Source organism: Hipposideros armiger, unplaced genomic scaffold (assembly GCF_001890085.2).
Source record: "Hipposideros armiger isolate ML-2016 unplaced genomic scaffold, ASM189008v1 scaffold_572, whole genome shotgun sequence".
NCBI lineage: Eukaryota > Metazoa > Chordata > Mammalia > Chiroptera > Hipposideridae > Hipposideros > Hipposideros armiger.
Genome location: NW_017731922.1, coordinates 1102635 through 1130159, shown reverse-complemented (window position 1 = coordinate 1130159; position 27525 = coordinate 1102635). Strand labels below are relative to the sequence as shown.

The window sequence follows — 27525 nt, the reverse complement described above, 5'->3', positions numbered from 1 at the left end:
TAGTCCCCCCTCTTCTTCAAGCTGACCCTAGCCCAGCTTTCATAGCTGGAACCCAGCCTCAAAAATCCCTCTTCGAGGGCCGGCCGAGTGGTGCGGTTGGTTAAGAGCTGGCTTGGGATGCCAGAGGGCCCCGGTTCGGATCCCACATATGAGGGCCAGTGACACTGCCCTCTACAGCTAAGATGCTGAACAACAGCTCAACCTGGAGCTGGGAGTCGCCGGTGACACTGTAGGCTGCAGCCCCAGTGGGTTGCCATGGGCTACTGTGTGTAGCCAGCAGCCGGCGTGAGCGGCCAGCATCCGCAGTGAGCGCCCATCCAGAAGCCGGCAACTGATCTGCCTCGCCCAGGAAGAGCGCAATGATGGTGCCAACTTGGGCCAGTGAAGCAACTGCCTCCACAACTAGACTGAAGAACAAAAGGACAGCAACTTGTCTGTTCCCCTTCCCCCAATTCCCCAGCACTGTTCCCCTCCCCCAATTCCCCAATAAAAAAATCTAAAGAAAAAAAATCCCTCTTCGACAGGGTAGGGGACAGACAGACAGCTTCTTTGGTAGTAAAGTCTTGTGAGGCACTTCTGGTTCTGCTTAGCTGGGGCACTTCTCATTCCACTGTTGGGGGGGCGCTTCCAGCTGCCCCCTTCCCTGCTTCTCCACATCTCCTGTGGGGGTGGGGGTGAGTGTAGGTTGCAGCCACAAGCCCAGGAAGCATCCGCCCAGCAGAGCCAGAGAAGGGCGGGCACCCCACCTCACCCCCCACCCTGGGTGATGCTGCCGGTTCTCGGTGGCCTGCTCAACACTCCCAGAGGTGCGGCCAAGCTTAGGCCCCTTGGGCTCCAGAGCCAGACTGCGCTAGTTCAAATCCCACTTGTACCACATCCTTTGGCAAGGTTTTGGCTCCCCTGTGCCTCAGCTCCTCCAGTGCCTTTGTGAAATTGGAATAACGATGACAGTGCCTCCGTCACTGAGTTAGGGTGGGATTTGAAGAGATAACGGCACGGTGGTGTCAGCGGCACTGGGGTGTACAAGCAGGTTGTTGAACGTGAACTAGGCGTGTTCCTGTAATGTTCCTGTTATTCTCCGCGGTCTCTCAAATCGCTCAGGAACTCCACAACTGATAGCCCATTGACCTCTGATGGGAAATGTTGAAAAAGACTTAAAACAGCCAAAAAGGTGACCTTTACAAAGGCCTTTGGCCATTGTTTATGAGACAGAAGCCTTTGTGAGAATCAGAAAACTGGAGCCGTAGAAATCCAGGCCCCAGACGCTGATGTGGAAGGAAACTATTGTGGGGAGTGTATGGACTCCCTCTCGTTCCAGAGCTGACACTGTGGTGGAATGCGAAGCTCGTTTCGTTTAATACCTCCCGCTTCCCAAGTGATGAGCTCTCCATCTGTGCAAGGCTTTCAAAAAGGCTGGAGAAAGCCAGTTTGGGGGGCTTCCTCATGCTGTTACTGTTGAGAGGTTTCCAAGTGAGGCAGAGCTGGGTGTGACTCTTGGCTGCTTCACTGTGGTGGGAGCCGGAAGGCGCCCTGCACTGCCTACCACGTGGCCCTGCTGTCAAGGTGGTGGCCAGCCTTGCTGCAGAGCCAGGAGCGCCATCCTTGTAACCTTTGGGTCCCCAGGCCCCAGTGATGGTTCTAGTGAATACCTGTTGAGTGATCCCCTAGCCACTCCTGTCCAGGTGGCTTCAGCAGTCGGGGCAGAGGGGACCGCAGGCTCTTGCTCTGACACTTCTCATGCCTCTCGTTTTGCAGACATCGACGAGTGTGAGAATGACTACTACAACGGGGGCTGTGTGCACGAGTGCATCAATATCCCGGGGAACTACAGGTGTACCTGCTTTGACGGCTTCATGCTGGCCCACGACGGCCACAACTGCCTGGGTGAGTGCTGCAGCTGTGCCCTGACGGCGAGGCACACCCTCCTGCTTCTCAGCTCCCGCCTGCAGCGTTGGGGGCTGTGGGGAGGTTTGCTGTCCTTTGGTTCCTTGTATTGGTTCGCTGGGGCTGCCATAACACAAGAGCACAGACTGGGGGTGCTTAAACAACAGGAATTTATTTTCTCACGGTTCTGAAGGCTAGAAGTCTGAGGTCAAGGTGTCGATTGTTTTGGTTTTTTTCCTGAGGCCTCTTGACTTGGCTTGCAGACAGCCAGCCACCTTCTTACTAGGTGTTCATATGGTCATCTCTCTGTGCGTACATATATTTGGTGTGTCTCTGTGTGTCCTAATCTCCTCTTATGAGGACACCAGTCATATTGGAGTAGGGCCCATCCTAACCGCTTTTAACTTAATTACCTCTGTGAAAGCCCTATCTTAAATACAGTCACATGCCAAGGTACTGGGGGTTAGGGCTTCAATGTATCGATTTTGGGGGAGCACAATTCAGCTCATAACAAGGATTCTCATATACCTCCAGATTCTCATGGTTCAAAGGTATATATTTTTTAAGCCAGTTGCTTGCTGGATATAATCGGAAAAATGTAGAACAGGGACAAAAAATTGCGACGCATCTTAGTTATACTGGTATATTTCCTTTGAGGCTCCTCTCTGCACCCAGGTGTGATTTCACGGCGGTGGTGATCAGGTGGTCAGCATGGTTTTGTCCGTGGATTTTCCCTTTGACGTAATGGGAACCTCACGTATTTTTACCTGGGTCCATTTTCCTAGTTGCCTCATAGCCTGATAAGTGACTAGTAGCCTGGGGCTGCTGTAACAAAGTAACAAACTGAGTGGCTTAAACCACAGAAATCTCTTAGAAAGAATTTATTCTCTCGCTGCCGGGAGGCTAAACATCTGAAGTCAGGGTGTCAGCAGGATTGGTTCCTGAGGGCTTCGAGGGGGAGCCCCTTCCAGTCCTCTCTAGCTTCTGGTAGCCTCAGACGTGCCTTTGCTCCACGCTCTCCCTGTTTTCACATCGTCTTCGCTCCATGCATTTCTGTCTGCGTCCACATTTCCCCTTTTTATAAGGACGCAGTCATATTGGGTTAGGGCTTCCCCTAATGACCTCATCTTAACTTGGTCATCTGCAAGTAACTTACCTCCCCAAAAAGGTTGCATTCACAGACACTGGTGGTTAGGACCTCAACATCTTTTGGGAAGAATAATTCAAGCCATAACAGAGGCCGTTTGCAGCCTGTAGCAGGAGGAACAGCTCATGGCTGAAAGCACATGGTCCCAAAACAGAGGTGCCTGTCCCTTAAGCACTCTTCTGCCACTGGCTGCTGAGTAGCCCGTGGCACGACAGCTGGAGTCCAGGGGATAAGACCAGGACTTGGCAGGAATGTGGCTGTGGCTGTGGACCGAGCTCTGGGCCTCGGTCACTTGTCATTGGCGAAGCGGGGACGTGAAGAGCACCTGCTTCATGGCGATGGTGAGCAGTAACCGAGACCACGCCTGGACGGCTGACAAGTGAGTCCTGCACAGGACTGTCAATACTAGTAGCCGTTATTGTCATCATGATTCCTGAGCCGCGGGCTTCCCCACTGTAACATGGAGACAGTGATGCTGCCTCCATCACCAGGTTGTATGTGAGGATGAAGTGCAGTGACTGGCACTTAGTAGGTACAAACAGTCAACAAGCAGGCATTAGTATTACTCTAGGTGACCCGGCCACCCTTTTGGGGTTGGACATTGAGATTGTTTGCTTACTTTGTCTGTTTGTTTTTTACCATCAGAATCTAGAGGTGATTCTGGGCATGAAACTTTTTTTTCTTGTTTCCCCAATTGTTCCCTCAGCAATTCTTTCCAGAAGTGGGACTCCTGGGTCCAAGGATCACTTGGATTTTTTATGGCTTTTGGTGCCGTGCTCCCTGAAAGCGCTGGGCACCCCTTCCACTGTGCCCGCTGGCGCGCTGGTGCGTGGCATGCGAGCTGGACGTCCGCCATACGCCTTCCTCCTCGTGGTGAATTAGCCTTCAGTTCCCTGCCTGTTTTTGTTTAATGCCTGTTGGATCTCGGATGAGCTTGTTATGGGAAACATATCTGTGAACATGTAATTACACCCACAATAAGTGCTGGAACGGAGGTCTGGACAGCAGGCTGTTGAAGCCCAGAGGCGCCTGTGAAGAGTTACCCTTGCATGGAGTTAGTGGGGCTAACTCCTCGGTGGGGGGGAGCTTTAAAGAGAAGGGGTTGCACTGGGCAGGATCTCCAGATGTTGGGGAGCAGCTTGCTGAGGTGAGGGCACAGCCTGTGCAGAGAGCTGTGGGTGGGTCCTTGAAGTCGGGCTCAGGGTGGTTGGCAGGAATGTGGGAGGTGGGGCTGCGGAAATAGGCAGAGCCTTTAATTAGATTGTGAAGAGCAGGGCTGTGCAACATCTATTGTGCCAGAAACCGAGTTAATTGTCATCCAAGTGTTACCTATTGAATCCTCCCAAAGCGTAAGCCCTTAGCTTTACCAGCTGTTTGCCCCTTTTCCAGATGGTAGAGAGTAATCCATTCGTCCATGAAGGCAGAGCTGACAATGCCTTTGGGGCAATAGGCAGTATCACCCAGTGGTCAAGAGTACAGGCCTGGAGAATGGCCAGTTGTGGGCTCCAATCCTGGCTCTGCCAGTTTGTGACCTTTGGCCAGTCACTTCAACTTCGTGCCTCAGTTTCCTCACCTGCAAAAGAATTCACAGTCCCTGTCTTTTAGGGTTTTTACGAGACTGAATGAGATCGTGGGTGTAGAGCGTCTAGCGCAGGGGTCGGCAAACTGCGGCTTGCGAGCCACATGCGGCTCTTTGGGTACGTTCAGTCTCAAAAGTTTGCCGACCCCTGGAAGAGCCAATCCTGTCCCTCACAACAATTTAAAAATTATTTGAGAGCCATAAATGTATTTTTACATAATCACCATTATGTGAATAATATCCTTTAAAAAAATTTTTTTAAGACTTTTTATTGGGGAATTGGGGAGATGGGAACAGACAAGTTGCTGTCGTTTTGTTCTTCAGTCTAGTTGTGGAGGACGTTGCTTCACTGGCCCAAGTTGGCACCATCATTGCACTCTTCCAGGGCGAGGCACATCAGTCGCCGGCTTCTGGACGGCCGCTCACTGTGGCTGCTGGCCGCTCACGCTGGCTGCTGGCTACACATGGTAGCCCATGGCAACCCACTGCCACAGGGGCTGCAGCCTACGCCATCGCCGGTGACTCACAGCAGCCCAGCTCCAAGCTGAGATGTTGTTCAGCATCTTAGCTGTGGAGGGCAGTGTCACTGGCTCTCATATGTGGGATCCGAACCAGGGCCCTCTGGTATCCCAAGCCAGTTCTTAACCATCGTGCCTCTCGGCCAGCCCTCCTTTAAAATTTTTTATACATGAAACTATGATAGTTTTATTTTCATTTTCAATTTTACTTCAGAGCCACATGTACGTACCCAAAGAGCCGCATGTGGCTTGCGAGCTGCAGTTTGCCGACCCCAGGTGGCTCTTCCGTCTCAAAAGTTTGCCAACCCCTGGTCTAGAGGAGTGCACTGAGCACTCAAAATGAAACAGGCATCAATCTGATCACCAACTTTCAGAAGAGATGTATTGCGGTGGGATAGTTTGACGCCTCTGAAACCTCGTGGGGCCCAGAGCCTTCTGTCTGCGTTCCCTGGGCCATGTCTGAACATGGGCTGCCCTCCTGGGCACAGCACCCTACCCGTGTCTGTAAACGCTTGTGTTCTCGGCTGTGGCAGGTACACCCAGTGCCTCCAGATTAACAGTGCAGCCTGTGTGGGTCTTTGTTTCAACAACATTATTTTCACAACGGATTCTTTTTAGACTGATTAATTTAAAGAACCGGGTGAGACCTCCCCCACCCCACCCCTGAGCCCCGATTGCAACTGCGGACAGCTCTAAGTCACACATGTGGCCGCCAAGAAAAGGCTCTCTCTGTTGCCCCTCTGCTTTTCGCTGAGGGCAGACCCTTCCCAACAGACTCTTTTTGTTTGGGTTTTTCCCTCCTCAAGACAAAACTCCGGCTCTAGAGAAGTCAGACCTTGGTTCTATCCGGCCCGGAACCACACTGACCACGTGACCTCTCAGAGCCTCATCCATAAAATGCTGTAGGAATTAAACTGCCAGGCACAGCGTCAGGATCACGGAGGCTTGATAATGTTGGCGGAAACAAATACCGCTGTAAGAGGAGGCTGGGCTTGGAGTGTGACGAGGTGGCCTGAGATCCTGGCTTCGGGACCTGTTATTCAAACTCTCCAAGCTTCAGTTCTCTGAAACAGGTCAGTCCTACCTGTCTCCGAGGGTCGCTGTGATAGTTAAATACGAAAGTAGATGTGGAAAGCTGTATGTGCTGGTGGAGAATTCTGCAGGTGCTGGATATTATCATCCTCTTGTTGCCGGGGTTTCAAGCTGGCAGCCCACAGCCCTCAGCCAGCCTGCACCCTTGGTTTATCCTGACGGTGGTGGTGTTGTACCATCACCATCATCATCATCATCATCATCATCATCGAATGACTTGTCAACATTTAAAAACCAAGGGATATCACATAAAAAATCTATATTTCCAGCATTGTTCCTGCTTGGTCACAGTCACATGGCCCCTGATGTTTGTGAGGTTTTGTCAGGAGTACAATGGAAGCCTATACTTCACGTGGCTAAACATGTAAAAGTCATTACGAAGCTTCAAAACTAGAATATTTTCAACCGAGTCTACCTTGACAAGTGTTCCTTCCTAAGGACCTGGGAGGTAGCCTGGGATTTAGAATTCCAGGACCCTTGGAGTTTGTGCCTGAAAGTGGTAGTGTGGGCAGTGCCCGCTCCCACCCCCTTCTCTCACCCCTGGCTCCATCCTACCCACGGGAGCCTGGGACACACAGCCAGAGCCTGACCACTCTCTGCCCACAAACCACCTCTCCTTTTGTGACTGCTTGGTCCTGAGTAGCATCTATTCCTCAGAGAGTAGACAGGTATGGGGCCATTCGGACAGGGAATTTTAGGGTCTCAAGTACCCAGAATGCGGTCTAGAAGGGTGGGTGTGGGTTCCAGGTGCACAAGACTCCCTGTGGACTTCTTACTCCAGAGGGAGGGCTGCAGTCATAGGGGAGGCAGAGGAGGGACCCCCCCAAAGCATGGGGCCCAGGGCAGGGGCACCTCTCAGTCTTGGTGTGGTACTGGTGGCAACTGGCAGGAGCTGTGTTGCAGCTGTCCCCTTAGAGTGGGGGTGAACGCTCCTGTTTGCTACAAACCCCACCACTCCCTGTTGCTCACAACCAGTCTCTTTGGCCATTTAACTACCTGCTCCGTCTCAGTAGGAATCGTGTTGCCTGATGAAGCTTCCAGCGGACTCCTGCCCCGGTGGGTGTTGGGCAGCTGACTGAGTTGCCGGAAGGTTCTCGTTGCCTCGCGCTGACCATCTCTGGTCAGTCACTCTGAGCCCCACCCCACAATCCATCGCCGTCAGGGACAGCTCAGCCCGTTTTCATCTCCTGTTGATCTGTCTGCAGAAGCCGGGGTCAGGAGTCTTGTCCGGTTGTAACATTCCACTCCCAACCACCACTGAATTCCGAAAGGATGATGGCTGCACTCAATCCTGCTCAGCAGAGTTTGAAAAGCTTTCTGAGTTAATTAGGAGAAACGGGGCTGATTGCTTAAGGATTATTTTCTTGCCGGAGTTTTCACAGTTGAACCTTTTCTTTTCTTTTGAGCAAACGCAATTATTTTCTTGTGGAGATGGCTGGCCTGGGACTGTGTCCTGGAGGATGGCCAAATCTGCCCTCCAGGGAGCAAAACCTTCTCTCTATTTGACATCTTTATTGAGGAATTTCTCAAATATAACAGAAAATGACACCGGAGGGAATTGAAACCATGATGAGATCCTTGCTCAACCCCAAATGACTGCTTTTAGCATTGTAATTACTTGAAATAGCAGTAGTTCTGTTTGAAAAATATTATTCCAAACGCCGTGCAATTGGACATAAGAGCAATATTTAGGCTAATAGAATCCGATTTTTTTTCATCCTAAATTAAAACCAGCAGTGGATAATTTTCTCCCGTCTCCACAAAGCAGGGCTCCTTTTTCTCTGAAGCCGTTAGTTCACTTGGCCAGATGTTTTCTTCCAGCCTGGTCCCTACCTTGACTTACTGAAAAATGCGTCTCTCGAGTTGCTCACAGTCTGAAGTTTGGACTTGCTTCTCGGGACTTTTTTTCCCCTGATGAAGAGCAGTCATCTGTAGCCAGGTTCAGCAGGAAAGTTGTTTTATTAACCAGGTCACTGCTTTCCCATTAACGTTTATTAAGCACCTACTGTATACCTGGCCTTGTGCTAAGCAGGCAGTTCCACGTAGGTGAGATGAGGGGACTTTGGTTGAATCTATGCCCTGTGCCCAGAGTTTCCCAGGATGTTGTGCTCATGTTCTCTCATTTAGTCCTCGCAGTATCCATGGGTAGGAGCCATTGGTATCCCCTTCTTACAAATGTGGAAACCGAGACTCAGAGAGTGACCCACGTAAGGTCACACATCCAGCAGTGGCAGAGCTGGGAACAGAGCCCAGGTCTGTGCATTTCTTTGCCAGTTCAAGCCCATCAGCCACTGCCCACCCCTTGCCCCATGGCGCCTGGAACAATGCCAGCTCTGGGAAGAGGGCTGGGTTCAGGAAGGGACTTCCTTCGGTGGGGTGTTAGATATGCATCCCCTGTAAGTTTGGAAGTCACTGAGGGCATCCAGAAATCCCAGTATCTGCCAAACCAGGCTGGTGGGAGGCATGCTAAAGGAAAAGAGGGCACCTGTCACTCCAGAGCGTTCACCCCGAGGGTGGGCCCCTCCTCCCCACGGCTTGTGCTGCCTCCCCAGCCCAAGGCAGGAGCTTGCTGTCCGTGTGTGAGTTAGGGTCGCCCTTGGGCTTCCTTTGAGACGTTTTCGTAGCCCCAGTGACCACACAGAGCCCTGTCTCGTGGCGCCCTTCACTCACAGCAGCTCCCAGTTCATCGCCCGTTAGCTCACGAGGCCCCTCAGGCCTGCGCCCTACCAGCCTCTTCCCCCTTCCCTCTTACAGAGGTGCCCTCTGGCCCAGCCTCCCTTAAACCCACCGAGTCCCTCTCCACAACCCTGCTGCTTACAGCTCTCCCTCAGCATGGACCTGGTAGGGTCCTGCTCACTCGTCATTTGAGACCCAGCCCACGTCTCCCTTTGCTCCGAAGTCTTCTGTGACCACATTGTGCTCACCTCCACTGTGGCTTTGTGCTGGGGTCCCCTCCTCTTCCCCTGGAAGCAGAACGTTTTTACCTCTACCGCCACCTCTTTGGCCCTCGTGCATGGCTGGCATGTTGCAGGCATATAATAAATATTTGTAGAATGAATGAATACACGAATTTGTAGAGGTGCCTTGTAGCCTGGCAAGCCCAGCAGACCCCCATGCTGGCGCTTGGCAGAGATGAAAGTGAGTTATATGGGGCATGTGTCGCAGGGCTCCCAGGTGTGTGAGAAAGACCGATACATTCACAGCTCGAATGACAAGTTCCTCTAATTCGCAGTGACGCTAAAGCCTTCCACCTAGTCTTCATGCATTTGTTTATTGCAGAAAATAGTTTTGAGCACCTCCCGTGTGCCAGATCCAGTTTGTGCTGAAGATACAGTGGTGAAAAAAAGCAACAATGTCCCCACACTTACGAGCTTTCATGTAAGGGAGAAGCCAGTAAACAAGTAAACATGTAGCTCAGTAAAGTAAGTTCAGTCAGGTCAACTGCAATGAGAAACAATAAAATAAAATAATGGGATAGAAAGCGATGGGCGAAAGGGGGCCGGCGTTGGATGGGATGGGATTCCAATACCATTGCTGCATAAAAAACCACCCCGCACTTGGTTGCATAAAAAACCTTTTTATTCTGCTTGTGGATTCTATGGGTCAGGAATTCAGACAGAGCTCAGCAGGGATGGCTTGTCTCTGCTCCACGGTGTCTGGGGCCTCAGCTGGGAGGACGTGAAGGCTCGGGATGACTTGATGGCGGGGGCTAGAATCATCTGGATGCTTCTTTGCTGATGTCTAGTGGTTGATGTTGGCTGTCGGCCAGAACACGTGTAGACAGCCTCCCCTGTGGTCTTTCCACGTGGACTGGCGTGGGCTTTCTCGCAGCATGGAAGCTGAGTCCCAAGAAAACAAGACACGAGTGCACAGATGTTTTACAGCCTAGCCTCAGGAGTCACTTCTACCTGTCAAGGCAGTTACAAAGGTCTGCCCATGTTCAAGGAGAGGGGGCCTGGTGAAGGGGCCTCAGTGAGGAGGAGGAGGCCACCATTTGAAAACCTGGGAAGATCTTCCTGCCTGGCCAAAGCGGGAGGACAAGTGCAGAGTCCCAAGATGGGGTCAAGCTGGTTGAGTCTGGCAACAGGTCAGTGTGCCTGGACGGGTCAGGAGCGGGAGGAGATGGAGATGAGGTCAGAAAGTGACAGGGCAGGGTCACAGAGGCCCTAGAAGGGTGTTGGGATTTTATTCTAAATTAGCTGGGAAGCTATGAATGTTTTCACCAGGAATTGACATAGTCTGATTGACATTTTAATTAAAAGGGATTTGCTTGTTGGCTGCTAAGTAGAGGATGTGTTACAGGGAATAAGAGAGAGATCACTGTGGTGGCCTGGGTCAGAGACATCAGTGGCTTAGTCAGAGTGACAACGGTGGAAGCAATGAGAAGTGGTTGAATTCAGAATATATTTTGCAAACAGAGCCGATGGGCATTGCTGATGGATTAGATGTGTAAGAGCTACGGGGGAAACAGCTGCGAGATTGACTGCTAGCTTCTCACCTGGAGTTTCTGCACGGCTGTGCCAGATTAGGGCAAATTTTACAGTGGGGAGGGGGTAGACTCAAGGGTCGGTTTGGCCAAGTTCAGTTTGAGATGATCAACAGCCATCCAGATGGAAATGGTGTTCCAGTTCAGAAGTCTGGAGTCGCTAGGTCGGAGTGGGGTTGGGGGTGGAACGTAAGAGCCTAGGGCATCTTGATGGCACTGAAAGCCAGAGAGAGAGATCCTAATATTCACTCATTTCATAAGGATGTCGTGAGCACCTGCCCCGTGCCATGTCCTGGCCTGGGAGCCCGAGATTAGGAGATGGATGACATATTACCAGCCGGCCCAGCTTGGAATCCTGGCTCCGTCACCTACTTACTGGGTGGCCTGGAGTAAGTAACTTCTCTTCTCGGGGCCTCAGAACCCTAATCTGTTGGGTGGGGTTAATAGCAGTGCTGCTTTGACAGGGATGGTGCAGAGACCAAATAAGATAAGCTTTGGAAAGCACATACTGCAGTGCACGGCACCAGACAAGGGTTCAACAGATGGGAATTAGCTAATTATTGTGTATTCCTAGAGTGCAGAGTCAGGACACTTTTTAAAGGAAATGGATGCGTTTTCTGAGCTGATAAAGATGCAGGGGACAAGCCTGGGCTCTGACCTGCGTGTGACGCCTTCACGTCCCACATGGTGCTCCTGCCAGGGACCCCTGCGTGCCACCCGCCCAGATCGGACAGTTCTCCCAGCTTCTTGCACTGGTTCTTGTGCTCACTCATGACATGAGGTCACCTGGCATCAGGGCGTCCAATCTCAGCTCTGCCACTTACTCATTTGGTGACCTTGGATACACATCACTTCTTCCCGAGTCTGTTTTGCTCTCTACAAAATGGGCATGATTTCTGTCTGTTAGGGTCAGATGAGGAGGTGGAGGAGCAGGTGACACCAGAGGCCACCAAGCAGAGGGAGGAGAGGAGAAGGAGAGGGACTTGGGAGGCTCCCATGGGCCCAGGGGCCCAGCTGCCCATGTGGGAGGAAGTCACCACGGACACTCGGATATTTCCTGGCACCGCAGTCACGGCTCTCCCTGCGCTGGGCTAGACCCTGGCTGGATGAAAGGGCCGCGCCGCCTCCCCGCTTTTGAAGGCGCCCCCTCTCATCCTGGAGGACAGCTGGAGACAATGTGTTGCTCCCTTGAACCCATAATGAAGGCTCGAGTTGCCTCTGTTTATTTGTCTTTATACTTCAACAGCTCAAATGCGTTTCTTGCTGGGGAAAAAAAAATGCTGACCATTTTAATGTAAAACTAAACAGCTTCGGACAGTCATATAGTTCCTCCATAAACACCAATATTCTTTAAGGTAAACTGGAGAGGTCCTTCCTGTTCTCTTTATTTTTGCCGCCCCCCCCCCCGGTTTCCCATTCTTGGCTCACATTCAGGTGATCTAAACACGCTTGGTTGGAGGGATTTGCTGTCGAAGGACAAGTCGGATTCAGGCCCACTTCCCTTCGTGGCTTTTAACAACTTTAATCTGATGGAAATTCTTTGGCCTGAGAAAAAGAAACACACTGGACGCTGTGTTCGTCTTTATAAACCAGCTTCCTTCTCTCCCCCAGTTGCCCCAGAACCAGGGAGCTCCTGGAGGAGGGTGGAGGGAGGTGAGCTCATGGAGACCCCGGTGAGGGTGGAGTGGCTTTCTACAGCCTCACGCCTGTGGCCAGCTCAGGACTGGGGACAGGGCTGGGGTGTGGGCAGAGCAGCAGGGGGCTTCTTACACCAGGGGCCAGGTGGGTGCTGGGGTGAAGGGGCCGTGGGCCAAAAGCAGGGACTTGCTGGGGACCTTGGGAAACTCCCTGCCGCTCTGTGCCTCGGTTTCCCCATTATTTGTGAACTAAACGGATGGGACTCGACCTGTGGTTTTCAGATCTCATGGGGTTTTGTTCACGGCAGCAGAGCGGGGACTTGGAAGTCAGACACTTCGAGCCTTGGCTCCCAGCTCCCTTCCAGCAGTTTGGGGGCAGCTCTCTGCTCTCACTTTTCTTACCCAGGAAGGAGGAATAGTGATGTTCTCGGAGGGGGCCTCCCCCAAGTGGCCTGCGGGGAAGCACAGGCGCTCCGGGAGGCATCAGGCGCGTCCTCGGCCGTCCTCCTTCCCGCTCCCCCTTCGGCTGCACAGTCACGTCAGCGGCCACATCACCGTGTGAGGCCTCCCTTCCCATTGGTGGGTCCACCTCTGAGTAGGTCTCGATTCGGCGGCTTGGGGCAGAGAATGCCGTGTCCGTAAACAGCAAAGAGCAACACCCAGTTGCAAAGGGCAGGCCAGGCCAGCAGATACTTTCCTTCATCTCTCTTGTTTGCAGTCCGTGTGCCAAAGGCTTGGTCAGAACTCTGAGAAATAAACAAAAACTAAGTGTCTTGTGAAGGCTCTTTAAAAAGACTCCACCACCAGAACATAAGCCCCAGACCAGAACTGAGCCGCGTGCCTAAAAAGGGGCATTATCCACAAATAAGGGTGTCCCAGATTCTCCAGCACAGCACTCCCTCTGCCAACAGTCTTGCTTATTTTGGATCCGCCTGGGCCCTGGATGGCGTTTGGGGTCACCCTGGACGTTGGCTGGGCCTGGCTGCGTCCGGACAGATGCGACAGTGACCCTCCTCCCCAACACCAGCAGGCCTGGCCCCGGCTGTTTGTAGTGGCCATTAGCCAGGCCCACGCGTTGCCTGCCCCAGCACCCCTCCCTGTCACCCACCTTCCCAACCACATGCAGCTGGAAATAACCGGCTGGCAGAGATGCCTTGTGCCCAGCTGGCATGCCTTGTTTGTGGGAGGTGGGTAACCATGGCAGCCACCCAGCTGCTTGATCTGGGTCTTTAGCAAGACCCCAGGTGCTACCTTAACGGCGGGAGAGGAACCCACAGGCCACCTTGCCCACCCCTGGCTAATCCGCTGGCTGCCAAGGGGTCAGATGCCAGTGGAGTCCTTTGGGACAAGTCTTGGTGGAGGCCCCTCTGGGTAGGATCCTCCTGGGTCCCCTGTTGCTATTCGGGAATCTCGCGTCCTCAGCTGGCAGCTGGCCCCTCGTGATCTGGACACTGTCTGCCACTCCAGCCTTGTCTTCTCTCCGTGTGAATCTGCAGCCTGTCCCCAGGCACCTCGTGCCCTCTGTGCGTCCCCCCACGTGGAGAACCGTCTGCCTGCCTTTGCCTGTCTCCAGTGCTCCAGTTCATCCTGCTGCATCTCTCCCCTGGCCCTCCTGGGCAGGGTAACTTGCTCCCCTCCCTGCTCTTGGACCAACCAGAGTCACAGTTCTCATCACGCGGAGTTGAAAAGATCTGTTTACTTATCCATCTTCCACACGTGTAATAATTATACAGAAACACTCAGAGAAAGCAATAGAAAAGACAGAAAATAATTCCCTCATTAGTTGCCACCCCCACAGGTCAGCGGTTTTTTTGTCCTACTGTTCTTGTCCAGTGCCGTCTGTGTGTAGACCTGACTTTATATGGTTATGGTCATGCATCGGTGTTTGTGTGCTCCTTTCCCGCCGGTGGGCCATCAGAGCTTTTCTCACTGTTGATGTGTCATCGTGTAGCCGAGACGTGGGACTGGAATCAAAGCCCAGGATGTGGGAGCCTGGCAGCCTGTGGGTGCTGAGAGCTGCCGCTGTGGCTGTCTGGTTGGAGTAACAGAAATGCCTCGGAGAAGTGATTTGTAACCTCTGGGTCAGCAAACGCCCCCTGAGTGCCCATATCTGCCAGGTCAAGGGGTCCTGAGATGATTTCAACGTGACTCCCACCCTTAGGGGGCTCTCGGCTGTGTGCGGAAATACTCCCAACATGGCATCCTTGGTGTAATTACTACAAAACCAAGTATTTGGAGCGGGAGTGGGGTGACTTGCCAGGAATGAGTGAAAGGCCACCAGGTGGGGGTGGAGATGGGGTGAGGGGAGGAAGGACAGCGTTTGCCAAGCCTGGAGGTGGGAAAGGCTCAGCTGCTAGGAGAGTGGACCCAGGAGTAGACAGCGGTGTCTATCAACAGAGCCAAGTGCGCTAAATGCTCTCCGGGTCTGACACCTGGAGATTTAACCCTGCAAAGGTAGCAGTGTCAGGGGATCACTTTTGGCTGCATATTGGGCACCTCACAGACTCAAGGCTGGCTCCTAGCCCCTCCTTCAATAGCCGCTAGATCCCCACCTGCTGCTCCAGCCTCACCACACACACGCACGTGAACACACACACATGCGTGTGCACACACATGCACTCACACACTGCATCCCACCACCAAACACACCTTTCCCTGCACTGGTCCTCACGCAGCTTAGAGAGAGACTCCCCTGCTTCTCAGCTGGGCCTCCCCATCCCTCTCACGTGGCCCAGTCTTCTTCCCCGGCAGCCAGCTCACCCCAGTAGTTGATCTGTATTGATCTCACTGCCTGTCTCTCCCGCTAGACAGGCAGCTCCCTCAGGGCAGGCCTTGACCTCATGTTCACTGCTTATTCCCTGCACTAGTGCGAGGCCTTGCAGCCTTGTTGAATGAGTGAGTGAATGAATGAATGAATGAACGCATGTTGCTACTCATGGGTGTTCTCCGGGGGAAGATGCAGGTGTTACAAAGGTGATTTCAGATGAGGCCATTGCTCGTGCAAGCTCACTCTCGGGGGCAGAGGGAGCGGGGCGGGGGCCGGGGGGTAGGGTTGGGGAGTTGGGAATCAGATTAATGAGGTCCAGCAATGAGTAACAAGAAGTGAAAAGCTCACGTCTTTGACCCAGAAAGCCACGTGAAGGAAATAATGCCTAAAATGGAAAGGGCTGTGGCTGTCCCGTGTCCCTCCCGCCGTGAGATTATTAACAGGGTGGAGTAGAGACGCGTGCGTGAGGGGTAGGGTGGGGGTCGCCTGCTGACTGGACGGACAGCAGGTAGGAAGGGCGGTCAGGACTGAGGCCCAGCACGGGAAGTGCGCTGACGGCTCTAAGTGCGGAAAGGCCACGCGCGGAGTGACTCGTACGCCAGGAGAACACCGGCACATGAAGAGAAACAACAGACGCTCCTGACTGTGGTTGTAGCTAGAGTGTAGGGTTATTGATCCTTTTTTTTTTTTTTCAAAATTCCTCATGAATTCTAATTTTTACGTAACAGAAGTTTTATTGGGAAAGTGATGGGAGCCATACTAGGTTCTCGAGGGGAGGGAGGCCACGGGAAGGAAGTGGCCACGAACTTGAGCTGGAAAGGGTGGGTTTGACCACAGGGAGGTCTGGTGGCCTTCCCAGTGCTTCAGCCAAGCTCAGTGTCCCCTTTTCCACAAAGCTCCCTGCTGCCCACGCTCAGCCCTCCACCTCTGCCCTTTTGCAGCCCCTCGGACTGCTGCTTTCTTAACTGTGTTGACTCTCTAGGCACAAAATCATTTCTCAGTCCTGTTGTGGCCACATGACCTGCCCAGGGCCTGCTAATGAGGGACTGCTGAGTCGGGGAAGGGACAAGCCAGCTCACAGGGAGCCCTGTTAAGGAGCCATCGCAGGATGGGGGCAGGATGCCATGGGCTTGGGGTGTGCTGGGGGCCTCACACTCACGAAGGACTCCCGCATGGGTGCTGGTGGGAAGGAGGAAGAGAGGGTCACTGAGAAGCTCCCACAGCAGCCTGGCAAGTGGAAAGGCCTGGTTTTTACACTCACCGCTTTGGAAGGTGGAAGAAAATGCTGAAATTAATCAGGAAGAATTAATGCCCAAAGGTTCAGAATCCCAGGCAGCCCTTCCCAAAGCTGGGAAATGAATGCTGGGAGGGAATCATTTGATCTGGGCGGAGTCAGACGTGATGGACTGGCCGGAGGACCCGGGCCAGCCGGGGCACCTGGGCTCAGTGGAGCTTTTCCCAAGGCAGCGATTGCCCTGCCCGCCCCACCCGCAGGCCCGTGGAGGTAATCACATCCAGCTGGGCCTGTTTTATTTCTGAGGATGTTCATTAAGACTCCTGTCAGCATTTCCCCTTTCTTTTCTTAGAGCTTTTCGCTTTGGTTCCATGATTTGTTTGTTTGGTTTGCCTCCCTTCCCACTTTCCAGCCCTCCATTCTTATCCCGATCAAAAGAAATCTTTAAAAACGCCAGTGCCTCCCACAGATGTCCAGCCAGGATCGCGTTCACAGCTGCACTGTCAAGAGGCCCAAGGGTTGGGGGGGCACAAAAGTGTCCAGTTCCCATTCTGGCTCTGTCACTCACGCACTGGTGACCGAGGGCAGGCCACGCGGCGCTCAGAGCTCCTGGTTATAACGCTGCTCCCACCCCAGGCTGAGGCCCCTGAGACAATGGGCTGAGCGTGCCTGGCACACAGTGGGGGCTTAGGAATGCGGGTGCCCTTCCCGCAGCCCCCTCTCCTGCCCACGCTTGAGAGATTAAAGGAAGAGCTGGCCTTGCCATAAGTGGCCTAGACGAAGGTCATTGAAGTGTCATTTAGAGGTCACCCCACAGCCTCCAAACCCCTACTTTTTCACCTGCTTCCTGAAGCACCGCCCAGTTAAAGCGGCTTTCCTTTAGCTGAAGACTTGGGTCCTCGTACCAGTGAAGGCACTGACCTAGCGGGATGGCACTTTTGGCCTCGCTGACTTGCCCAGAGTCCTGTGTGGTTCCGTTCCTTCATGGAGTGCCCACAGCGCCCAGGGTGTCAGTGTTTGAGGACATCTGCCCCTCCCCATCCTGACCTCTCCACAAGCTCCCCACAGGCGGGGCTGTGCTCACCCCATAGTGGGGCTCACCCCAGGCAAGGCTGAGGCGGCAGGTAAATGAGTACAGCTCTTCTCTGACCAGCCCTCACTCGCCCCCCTGATGGGCCAACGGCCTCTGCCACTGGGGACCCGCCGGCCGGTGCTCCCTCCATCACTCCTCGAGCTGCCTCCCTTGACTGGATCCTGGAGCTCCAGGGCCTCACTGGGCAGCCCCTCTGGGGCCACACAGCTCATCCCTGATGGGACAGGCCAAGAGCCAAGGCCTCCAGGCCACAGCCACCTCCCCAGCCACGTTCTGTAGTTCTCAGTCAGTTTACCCGGCCCACAAACATGGGTTATGTGCCCCTTGAACGTTTCAAACCCTGGGATACGGCGATGCTCAAGACAGACATGGTCTCTGTTCTCGAGGACTCTTTGTGCTCTGGGGAGATGCCAGGTAGAGGCCAGGTAGAGGGAAGCACCGGGGAGATGGAGGGGCGGCGTCATGGGGTGATGTGTCTGCCACTTTAGGTCTGATGGTCAGGGAGAGCATCTCTGAGGAGGTGACTGAGAGCTGAGGTCTGAATGAGGAGGAGCCATCCGTGCCAAGATCAGGAAAGAACGTTCTGGTTAGATGGACAGCCAGTGCGCAGGCCCCGAGATGGGAACACGGAGAGCGGGGACGCCCGTGAGCAAGGAGGAGGCGGGGGAGGGGTGGCAGGCAGTTCACCTGGGCCTTGTCGGCAGGGAAGGGGGTGTGTGTTGTATTTGAAGTGAGCGAGGAAGCCTTTGGGGCTTCCAAGCAGGGGACTGGCACAAATGGCTGACGCTCTGAGCGGTCTCGCTGTGTAGGGCGGGCGGCGGGACAAAGGTGGGAGCAGGGAGGCCCGAGGGGAGGCCGCCCCAGTAATCCAGGCCAGAGAGGAGGGGGGTTGGACCCAGCGTCCTCGTCATACTCGGGGTTTATTTGCAGGTAGGCTGAGAGGACTGCTCCTGCTAAGGGATTAGATGTGGGGAGTGGGGAAGGGAGGTGTCAAGATGGCTGACGCCCCTGCAGGATGTGCTGCCGTTGGCTGAGATGGGAAGGCTGAGGGTGGCGCCAGGCTTGGCTTTGCGTGGACCGTGTTAGTTGTGTCCTGCCTGTTGGACGTCCACATGCAGGTGCCGGGTCAGCCGTGGACGTCTAAATCTGGAGCAGGTGGAGCAGGCAGGCCTGGAGGTTTGGACAGCAGGGGTAAATAGGTGGCTGATAAAGCGACGGGACAGGGGTGACATCTCCCGGGCCTCCGCGAGGAGCCCAGGCCTCACCAACCTGGCCCCCATGGGTGCACTGAGCTCCCCGGGGAGAGTGCTGCCTGAGGCTGTCTTACAGAACTTGGGTCCACGGAATGAGAGAATGTGTCCCTGCCAACCATGGACCTGGTGAGGTCTAAAGGACTCTTACAATTCAACAGTAAAAAGACTAATAGCCCAATTTTAAAATGAGCAAAGGATTTAAATGGGTGTTTCCCCAAAGAAGGTACGTGACTGGACAACAAGCCCATGAGAAGCTGCTCAGCATCCTTAGTGAGGGAAACGCAGGTCAGAGCCATAATGAGACCCCCCTTCACACCCACTAGGGCGGTTATAATTTTTTTAAAAAAAACAAACAATGGAAAATAAGTGCTGGCGAGGCTGTGGAGAAATTGGAGACCTTCTATTTTGCTGGTGGGAAAGTAAGATGGCGTGTAGCCACTGTGGAAAGCCGTCTGACAGTTCCTTAGAACGTTAAAGTGCCATGTGACCCGCAGGGCCACCCCAAGTGTGGACCTAAGGGAATTGAAACACGTCCACACAAAGACTTGTACGTGGTCGTTCATAGCAGCATGTGTCATAATAGCTAAAGAGTAGAAATCGTCCAAATGTGCACGAACTGGTGAATGGATACGCTGGTGTAGCCACGTGATGGGATAGTATTGAGGCATCAAAAGGAAGGCAGCCCTGACACGTGCTCCAACGTGGATGAGCCTTGAAAACACTGTGCTACGTGAAAGAAACCAGACACAAAAGGCCACACGTTGTGTGACGCCCTACTTTATATGAAACGTCCAAAATAGACAAATCCGTAGAGTTAGAAAGTAGTCTAGCGGTTGCCAGGGGGTGGGGGAAGGGAGAATTGGGACTAACTGATAATGGCTTCAGGGCTTCTTTTGGGGGGTGATAGAAATGTTCCGGGATTAGGCCCTTGTGATGTTCATACAACCCTGGGAATATACTAAAAACCACTGAAGCAGACCCTTTAAGATGGTGAGTGGTATGTAACGTGAATCATATCTCAACAAGAGTGACTGGAGAAATAAAAGAAGTGGCATGTACAGAGCACAAACGGGTAGGGCTTGTCCCACACCCCCGAGCCGGCCACACGCACGGCCCTGTGTCCAGTTCTGGGCCCACATTAAGCACCTGGGAGGGGTCCCCCCCACCCCCACCCCCCGTGGTGAGCAGGCCAGAACCTGCATCAGAAGGGAGCTGTTCCAGGAGCTGGAGCTGCTGTGCGCGGAGCCCAGAAGGCCAGGGCGAGACTGAGTGCTGCCTTCTGAGGCGGCTTGTTGTCCCCTTTCCAGGTGGGAAGGGACTTGACCAAGCCCCAGGGTGTGCTCACCCCTGGGATCCCCTGCACGCCGGCAGGGCCTTGTTCATCAGTCGCTGGCATTTCTGTGTGGAATGTGTGTGCCAGGCCCTGTGCTAAGTGCTTTGCCTCCGTTATTTCCCTTAATTCCCAAAACAACTTGAGGTACTCTGATCCCTGTTTTATAGAGAAAGAAACCAAGGCCCAGAGTGGTTAAATCACCGGCCCAAGTCCACACAGCAAGTTACTCGCTGAATCTTGTACCGCAGCTGGTGTGACTTAAAAGGCAAAAGCCAGGATGGGTACACAGTGGTCACAGGGAGACCTCATACAGATGATTGTAAAGAGGGGCGTCAGCAGTCAGAGCTAGGCAGCAAACTCCCAGTCCTTAGAGATGGCCAATGCTGCTCAGCCAGCGCTGGGGGACCACAGGCAGCTGTGACTGAAGGTGAGGCCCGGATGAGGGATGTGGTGACCAGACCCTGAGTGCCAGCAGGCTTCGACAGAGCGCTGGCCTCCCCTGGGCTGGCTCCCCGGCTCTGGATGTAAGCAGTGGATTTGCGGGTCTGGAAAGGCGGCCCACCGCCACTCGTGTGCCTCATCTCCCAGCCCTGATCTTGGACTCAGGCCCAGCCCGAGGGGCTCGGTGACAGATGAGGGCTGCAGCCAGGACCCTGTGTCTTTCACACGCAGCCGACCTGCTGGGGAGTTAGGAGTCTCAGAGAAGGCCCAGCTGATGCTCAGATCAGGAAGTAGAGAGGTCTCGGGAGACCCCAGCCATACCTCCTGCCTGCCTGTGCCAGCGCCTCTGACAGCTTAGGGGAGTGTCCTGGCTCTAGCAGAACCCAGGCCCCAAAGCTCTAAGACCCATGTGTATTTTACCCGAAATCTAATCCATCTGGTTCTCATTTATTTACACTTAACTCATCAAATGCAATTTTGCAAGAGCCGCTCAATAGCCAAGAGGCTTTTCGGCCTAAGCCTCCCTTCTGAAAGGAGCCGGGGAGGGCTGGGGCCTCAGCCCTCAGGGACCAGGAGGGAGTTCTCAGGGTTGGAGGTTGAGTTTGGTTCCTAAGATGGCCGGCGCCTCTGCCTCTGCTCCGGGGCCCTCGGTGGGAGCTGGGCTGCCAGAGCCGGGCACAGAGCCTGACACACAGTAGGCTCTTGGCAGCCAGGAAAACATGGGTGGGGTCCGGGCAGAACACAGAGTCTCTATTTCAAGTCGTAAAACGTCCGTGGGAAACACAAAGCAACCAAAGCTGGATCCAGAAGTCATTTTTAGTGATTATAAATAACTGCAAACCTGGATTTTTGGTCCAAGGTAGGACTAACAGCCAGCTATTAATAAAAACAAACACCAGCACCGTGGGCCAAAAGCAGACCTTGTTGGCAAACCACAGTCCTGCCTGCAGAGGCCTTTCGGAAGCACATCGACCTGCAGCCCGTTGGTGTCGGCTCTTGAAAGCCTCCTTGCTGGAAAACAACCATTTCCTTCACAGCACTTGGGCCCATCCCAGACACGACCCTTCAGCGGCTGGGAGGCCTGGGGGGGCGGCCGCTGTCCATGAGTGGTGGGCACACTGAGCAGAGATGACCGGGAATCACAGCTGATGGCTGTGTGTCCCCATCCCAGCATCCTGACCTGTGCTCATGCAGGGCGCTGCAGAGGGAGGCAGGGGCACCTGACCCCAGAGACCCTGTTTGGGCTGGATCTTTGATGCCAAAACACTAGGTCCCGCTCTGTCTAGAGTCCTCACAGTGGCCCCTGGGATTGGGAGGGAGAGGCTGGAGGCCGGTATCCAGGAGAAGCGTGTCCGCTGTGCCTGTAGGGAGAGGCCTCAGCCCAAGCCAGGGCTGTGCCACGGGAGTGGAGGTGAAACAGATGGGCAAGGTGGTGAGGGAAAGCCAACAGCCTTGGTGACTGCTTGGGCATGGAAGGGGCCGAGGGTGGGGCCTTCGCAGACAGGACGCTCTCAGGCCTGCGTGGTGGGTGTGGGCAGAGCAGAGCTGGGGCTTTTGTCCTCCTTGGCACCCCAGTCCCCTCCTGCCCTCCCTCAGCTGTGCCTGAATGAATGAGTACTCGCTGTGCTCCAGGTGCTGGCCTCAGGCCGGGCAGGAGCCCGCCAGGAGCTGTCTTTTATCACAAACCACACTGGCACGATCTCTTTCTGAGGGTGTCTCCCAGCCCCACCAGCCGAGGGTCCCCCAAGTCAGGAACCGGCCGCAATTCAGCTTCCTCTCCCTTCCCAGCACCCTCATCTGCCTGCCCTACCATTGGCCCAGAAGACTTAGGGGCTCCATCGGTACCAGGGTCACCGTCAGAGATGCCTTCCAGGCGGTGACCTGGCTGCTCTGGGCAGCCCATGAGAAGCCCCGGGCAGGACCCTTACAGAGCTGGGGCCCTCGGGGGTTCTTTCTCCATGCTACGTCCTTCAGTTCTTTTGTTGCCAATTGAAAGGGTTTCCTGAGAGGAGCCTCCGGGAGTCCGCCCCAGAACCCATGGGGCCTCCTCTCTGCTTTGTAGCTAAGTCCCTTTGCCGAGACGCTCCCTGCCTTCTGGGAATATTCAGCTGTGGCCATAAATAAAGATGAAGGACCTTGAGCTGCCGGCAGGATTCGGAGGCATTGCCCTTTCCCTACCCCACTCAGAGCCCCGCTCGGGGCTCAGGGATCGTGGGCTGGAAGCAGGCTTGCTCAGAGCCCTCACTGCACACAGCGGGCAGGCTGTGAGGAGCCTGGGATGAGCCCCCTTTGTGTCCCCAAAAGGAACCAGAACAGTGCTGTGCTCCAGCGGACTGGCCTTGTGTGGTAGTGAGTTCCCTGTCACTGGTGTATGTAAGCACACGTATGCCGTTCAGTGTCTCCTGATGACACCTGAGCTCCCGCTCCACCTGACCCTCTGCTGGGTGCAAGGATCTAAAGGACGCTCAGGTCTGCCCTCAGTCCAGAGCAGAGACAGGGCAACCAAGCCCGAAGTCCAGGGCAGAGGAAGGAAGTCGTGAACAAAGGTACGCCTAGTCTGGGGGCCAGGGGTGAGGAATTCTGCTGGACACCAGGGAGACTAAAGAGAGGAGAGGGCTGTGGCACTGGATATTGGTGACTTGAGCTCGACGCGTCCTTGTTCAAAGAAGCAGAATCATGGAAGTGCAGAGTAAGGGCTTTGGACCCAGACTCAGTGGGCTTCAGATCCCCCTTCTGCCTGTTTTCTAGCCTTGGGCAAGTCCCTGCCTCTCTCTAGGCCTCAGTTTCCTCATCTGAGAATTGGATCACTAGGAATAGTGCCCCTGGTGTGGGGCTGTTGTGCAGACTTATTACGACAGTGCCAGAGCCTGTCCTGGCAGGCTGTTACTTATGATAGGGAGGCTGCCAGCCCCACCCAGCCAAACTTGATGCTCATCTCCGGGGGTGCTTGGCGGGGGCGTGGGATTCCTACATGGGGGCCCATCAGTGCATGGAACAGTCAGTTTCATGGCAGAGAAAAAAGAGGACTGTGTGGCGTTTCCCCAAGGACATAGTCTGCAGATCCTCCTGCAGACAAGGCCTGGGCACCCCCCACGGCCACAGGCCAACGGCAGAATTCAGACTGTCTGACTCCCAGGTGTAGGCTCCCTCCTTGCCCTGGGGCACCTCTCATAGCAGCATGTGCCAAGTGCTAGGGGACCAAGGAACAGAGTGTGCAAGATTTTGCCCTCCGGAGGGCCAGGAGGTGAAGTATTTCCCACAGTGCTGTGCTGGGCCTGGTGAGGGGCTCAAGGGAACCCAATCTATCCTAGGCAAGTGGGCGGCCATCTCACAGACCCAAGTGACTCAGCTGATCACTCTTCAGAGGTCTGGGGACATGGGTGTGAGGTGGGCCTCAGGCCCTCTATCCAGCCCCTAGAGAAGTTGGTTATGACCGCAGGCTACCCCGAGGGATCCTGTGACCACAATTTTCTGCTCAACTTGTGGAGGGGAGACCTGTGTTTGGAACACACACTAAAAAAGGGGGCAGCCCCTTCTCCCCTCCTGCTGCATCTTGGGGCTTTAACATTTGGGAGTGGGCAAGAGAAATGTTTACATGGCCTTGCATCTGTTTCATTATTCATCAGTGCTGGCAAGTCATTGTTCCCTGCTCATGTAAACAGCCCTGTCCCTATACCCAGCTGCTCTGCCAGCTCACTGGGCTTGTAGATGTGTCACGCCAGCTGCCCTTTGGGGTCTGGCTTCCAGCGAGGGGAAGGAGTGGGTCAGGACAAACGGGGCACCAGGGGAGCCATTTATGGTGGGGTCAAACTAGTGTTGCCACACCATGAGTTCAGCATTCGAGGGCCTGTAGCTGCTGTGTTTGTTGTACTAACTGAACCTTTACAAGGGCTGGGGAGACTGAGGTTCAGAGCAAAGAACCTGGGAACCATGGGAAGAATGAGAAAGGATGTACCTGGAAGGGGGGTCTGGCCTGAGCTACCGCGTTCAGATCTCCTATGTGTGTGCCGGCATGTGGGCATCGGTGCCTCTAGGGGGTCTTGTTGGGCCAGAGACAGGACTGACCAGGTACACTGGCACATTTGTAACGTGACTCATGGCAGGCTGGTCCTAGCTTTGCGTTCGCTTCTGGGGTTCAGCACGGCAGGGGCCAGAGGCCTGTGCCCAGGAGTTGGACAGCGGGCTTGAGTCCTGCCTTCACTCTGAGCAGCTGTGTGACTTTGCTCCATTTGCTTCAGCCCTCTGTGCCTCAGTGTCCTCATCTGTGCCACGATTGCTGCAAGAATCGAGTGAGCTGGGGTGGTGATGAGGGCCCACTGCTGACACGTCATGAACACTTGAGGAATGTTAGCCTTGTGTTGTTATGAATAGGATGGGTAGGACATGGTGCCTGGCTTCGAGCTGTTCATGGCGGGGGACGGACCCCCAGAGGCAGACACCCTGGGGTGTGGAGGGGAGGCACCCCCAGCAAAGGCAGCACTGGCGCTGGGCTTCAGGAAGCCATCCCTGAGACTTGGTTGCGTAGAGAAAGGCCGTCAGAGTCATCCCTCCCGGCTTCCCCTGGGACCCCACTCTCAGGCTCCTCTCGCTAAGAGCCACATGGGCCATTCCAGCTGTAACTGTTGGTGGCTTTTAGAGTTCAGAGCTCTGCCTCCCTCCTGGCTACCACACCGCTGACATTTGAGCTTGCTGGAGAATAATGACCTGCCTCGCAGTCGGCCTCAAAGGTAGCCGCGGGGTCTCTCCCGCGGGGTCTCTCGGGTGGTGAAGTGGTCTGTTTTCCCGAAGCCTGAGGAGAACACAGCTGACACAGAGCTGGAGCTGAGGCCTCTCCCGGTTCAGTACAGGCCACTCTGCCTGATTCTTTACCTTTTCACGGCCTTATGATCCCAGGAGTAGAAGATGGTTAGGTTAAAAAGACCTATGTATAAAGCTCAATGCCAAAGTGAACGAGTGAGTGTGTGTATTCTGTATTGGGGGTCGTCAGGGTATTGGCTGGAAGTAGCCAGTAGCTTACGTGCCTTTGTGGTTTCATATATTTGCCTATTAAAATGACAATACAGACATGGCACATTAAGGTTTAAGAAGCCCTTCTTTCATTAAACAAACTGACAGTGTAGGGGGTTATGACTTTGGTAATTGAAACATGCTGTTCTGTTCAAGACCAGAACTCCATAAAGACTCTTTTCAGCCAACAGCACCCTTTGTGCCAGCAGTCTCTGGTCAAAAATGAGTGTCGGCCCCAAGGTCTGGCCCCAAGGTCTGTCTCTCCCGGAGAGTGGGAAAGACCGCTTGGCACCTTCCTCCGCAGTCGCAGTCTCGGCAGCCAGAGAGGTCAGGGCCTTTTAAAAACCTCCCCATTCTCGGGGCTTTTGAAATCAATTTGCAAGGCAGAAAGCCTGGGGGTGGGTAGCCAGCGGCCCTGTCCTCCAGCCTCTCCCTGGCTGCAAAGTCTTGTGCTACTGGTTGTAAATCTGAGGTGTGATTGAAAAAGGGGCGGGGAGGACGATAGAATTTAGTTGGCGGGGCTCTGTGTGTTGGGGGTAGACGGAGTAGGCTGCAGAGTCTCCTGGGGGAGGGGGGGCATCCAGTGATATCAGTGAGAACCCAGGCTTGGGAGCCAGACCACCAGGTTTGAATCCTGCCTCTGTGGGACCTTGGACAGGTGGCTTTGCCTCTCTGTACCTTAGTTTCCTGGTCTATTAAATGGGTCACTACCTGGATCTGACTAACAGGGTTGCTGTTGAGGGTTAGAAGAGTTAATATACAGGTAAGATGCTTAAATAGTGCGGAACACACAGGAGAGTCAGGGTCAGCTAGCGTGACAGCCCGTTGTAACTGTCTAGTGTGTAGAGTGCCTCGCGAGGCACTGTTGGGGAGTGTGTCTGTGCAGTGCCGCCTTGGGGACCACCAGGAGCACCTCAGCAGAGCAGCGCTGTGAGATGGCTCCCGGGGGCACTTCTGGGGAAACTGTTTGGCATCCTCGCTTCCAGCTCCAGGTGTGACTTCTCCCCTCCCCTCCTCTTCCTCTTCTCACAGATGTGGATGAGTGTCAGGACAACAATGGTGGCTGTCAGCAGATCTGCGTCAATGCCATGGGCAGCTACGAGTGTCAGTGCCACAGTGGCTTTTTCCTCAGCGACAACCAGCACACCTGTATCCACCGCTCCAACGGTGAGTACTGCCTGTGCTGACCAGGCTCGCCCCACCCCCACAGAAACAGGCGACCGCTGGAAACCCCCTTCTCCCTGACTTGATTCTGGGGCCTCGAGGTCAAGGCAGGGAACCTGGGTGTTGGGCTGAATGGCTGTTTTGTGCTCTGGTGCTGGTTCTGCGAGGGGAACTCCTCCCAGCCCCTTTCCTCCGCCCACTCACCGGGGCTGTTGGTGTTTCTGGTGTTTTTATTTGGAGACAAGGTGGGGCCGCACATGGGCAGATGTGACCAGAGAAGCTGTTTTCCTTTCTGGGCTAGGGGCTGGCTGTGGCCAGGAAGAGTGGGGCCCCATTCTCCATGGTCCCCTTCCCCAAGGGGGGCTCGAGGCCTGGCCAGGCTGAGTGCCAATTTCTCAGTCTCTGTGAGTCTGGCAGCATCCGCGACTGTCTGCTGTGTGTTCCCCTGAGTCACCGTCCAGGGGAGGGTCCTCGTGGTGGGAAGCCTGCCACCTCCGGGAGGCCAGGTGGGATGGCGGAGCAGCCTGGGGTGGGGCGAGGGACCTGGGGAGACTCCCAGCCAGCCCGACTGCTTGTAACCTGGGGCGGCCCAGGCTGGGACAGAGCTTGGCCTCCAGCCAAGCCCATCACGTGAAGGTCCTTGATGCCAGGCAGTGGTGTCAGAATTTGGGCCCAAAGCAGCAGGGCTGTGAGGTGGGACCGAGTGGCTAGAAGCAAGGACCTCATGCTTAGAGGAAAGGGGCCTCCAGGTGCGGGGAGCAAGCAGCATTTGCAATGGCAGAGGCATATCTCGCTTAGCACAATGGCAATGTCCGGCCGGAGCGTCGGAGGCAGGCTGTGGCTGTGGCTGGCAGAGACACGGGCTGCTGTCCTCAGGCCCGGCTGTTCTG

The 27525-nt window shown here is 54.6% G+C and overlaps 1 protein-coding gene across 3 annotated transcripts in view; it reads left to right on the top strand.

Moving 5' to 3' along the window:
• Positions 1–27525, top strand: part of SCUBE1 (signal peptide, CUB domain and EGF like domain containing 1) — a 134288-nt gene that overhangs the window by 24493 nt on the left and 82270 nt on the right. For all 3 annotated transcript variants that reach the window (XM_019624026.1, XM_019624025.1, XM_019624027.1), the window contains exons 3-4: positions 1756–1884; positions 26504–26638. In XM_019624026.1, coding sequence (XP_019479571.1) covers positions 1756–1884; positions 26504–26638 — 264 coding nt within the window. The remainder of the gene's footprint in view (positions 1–1755; positions 1885–26503; positions 26639–27525) is intronic.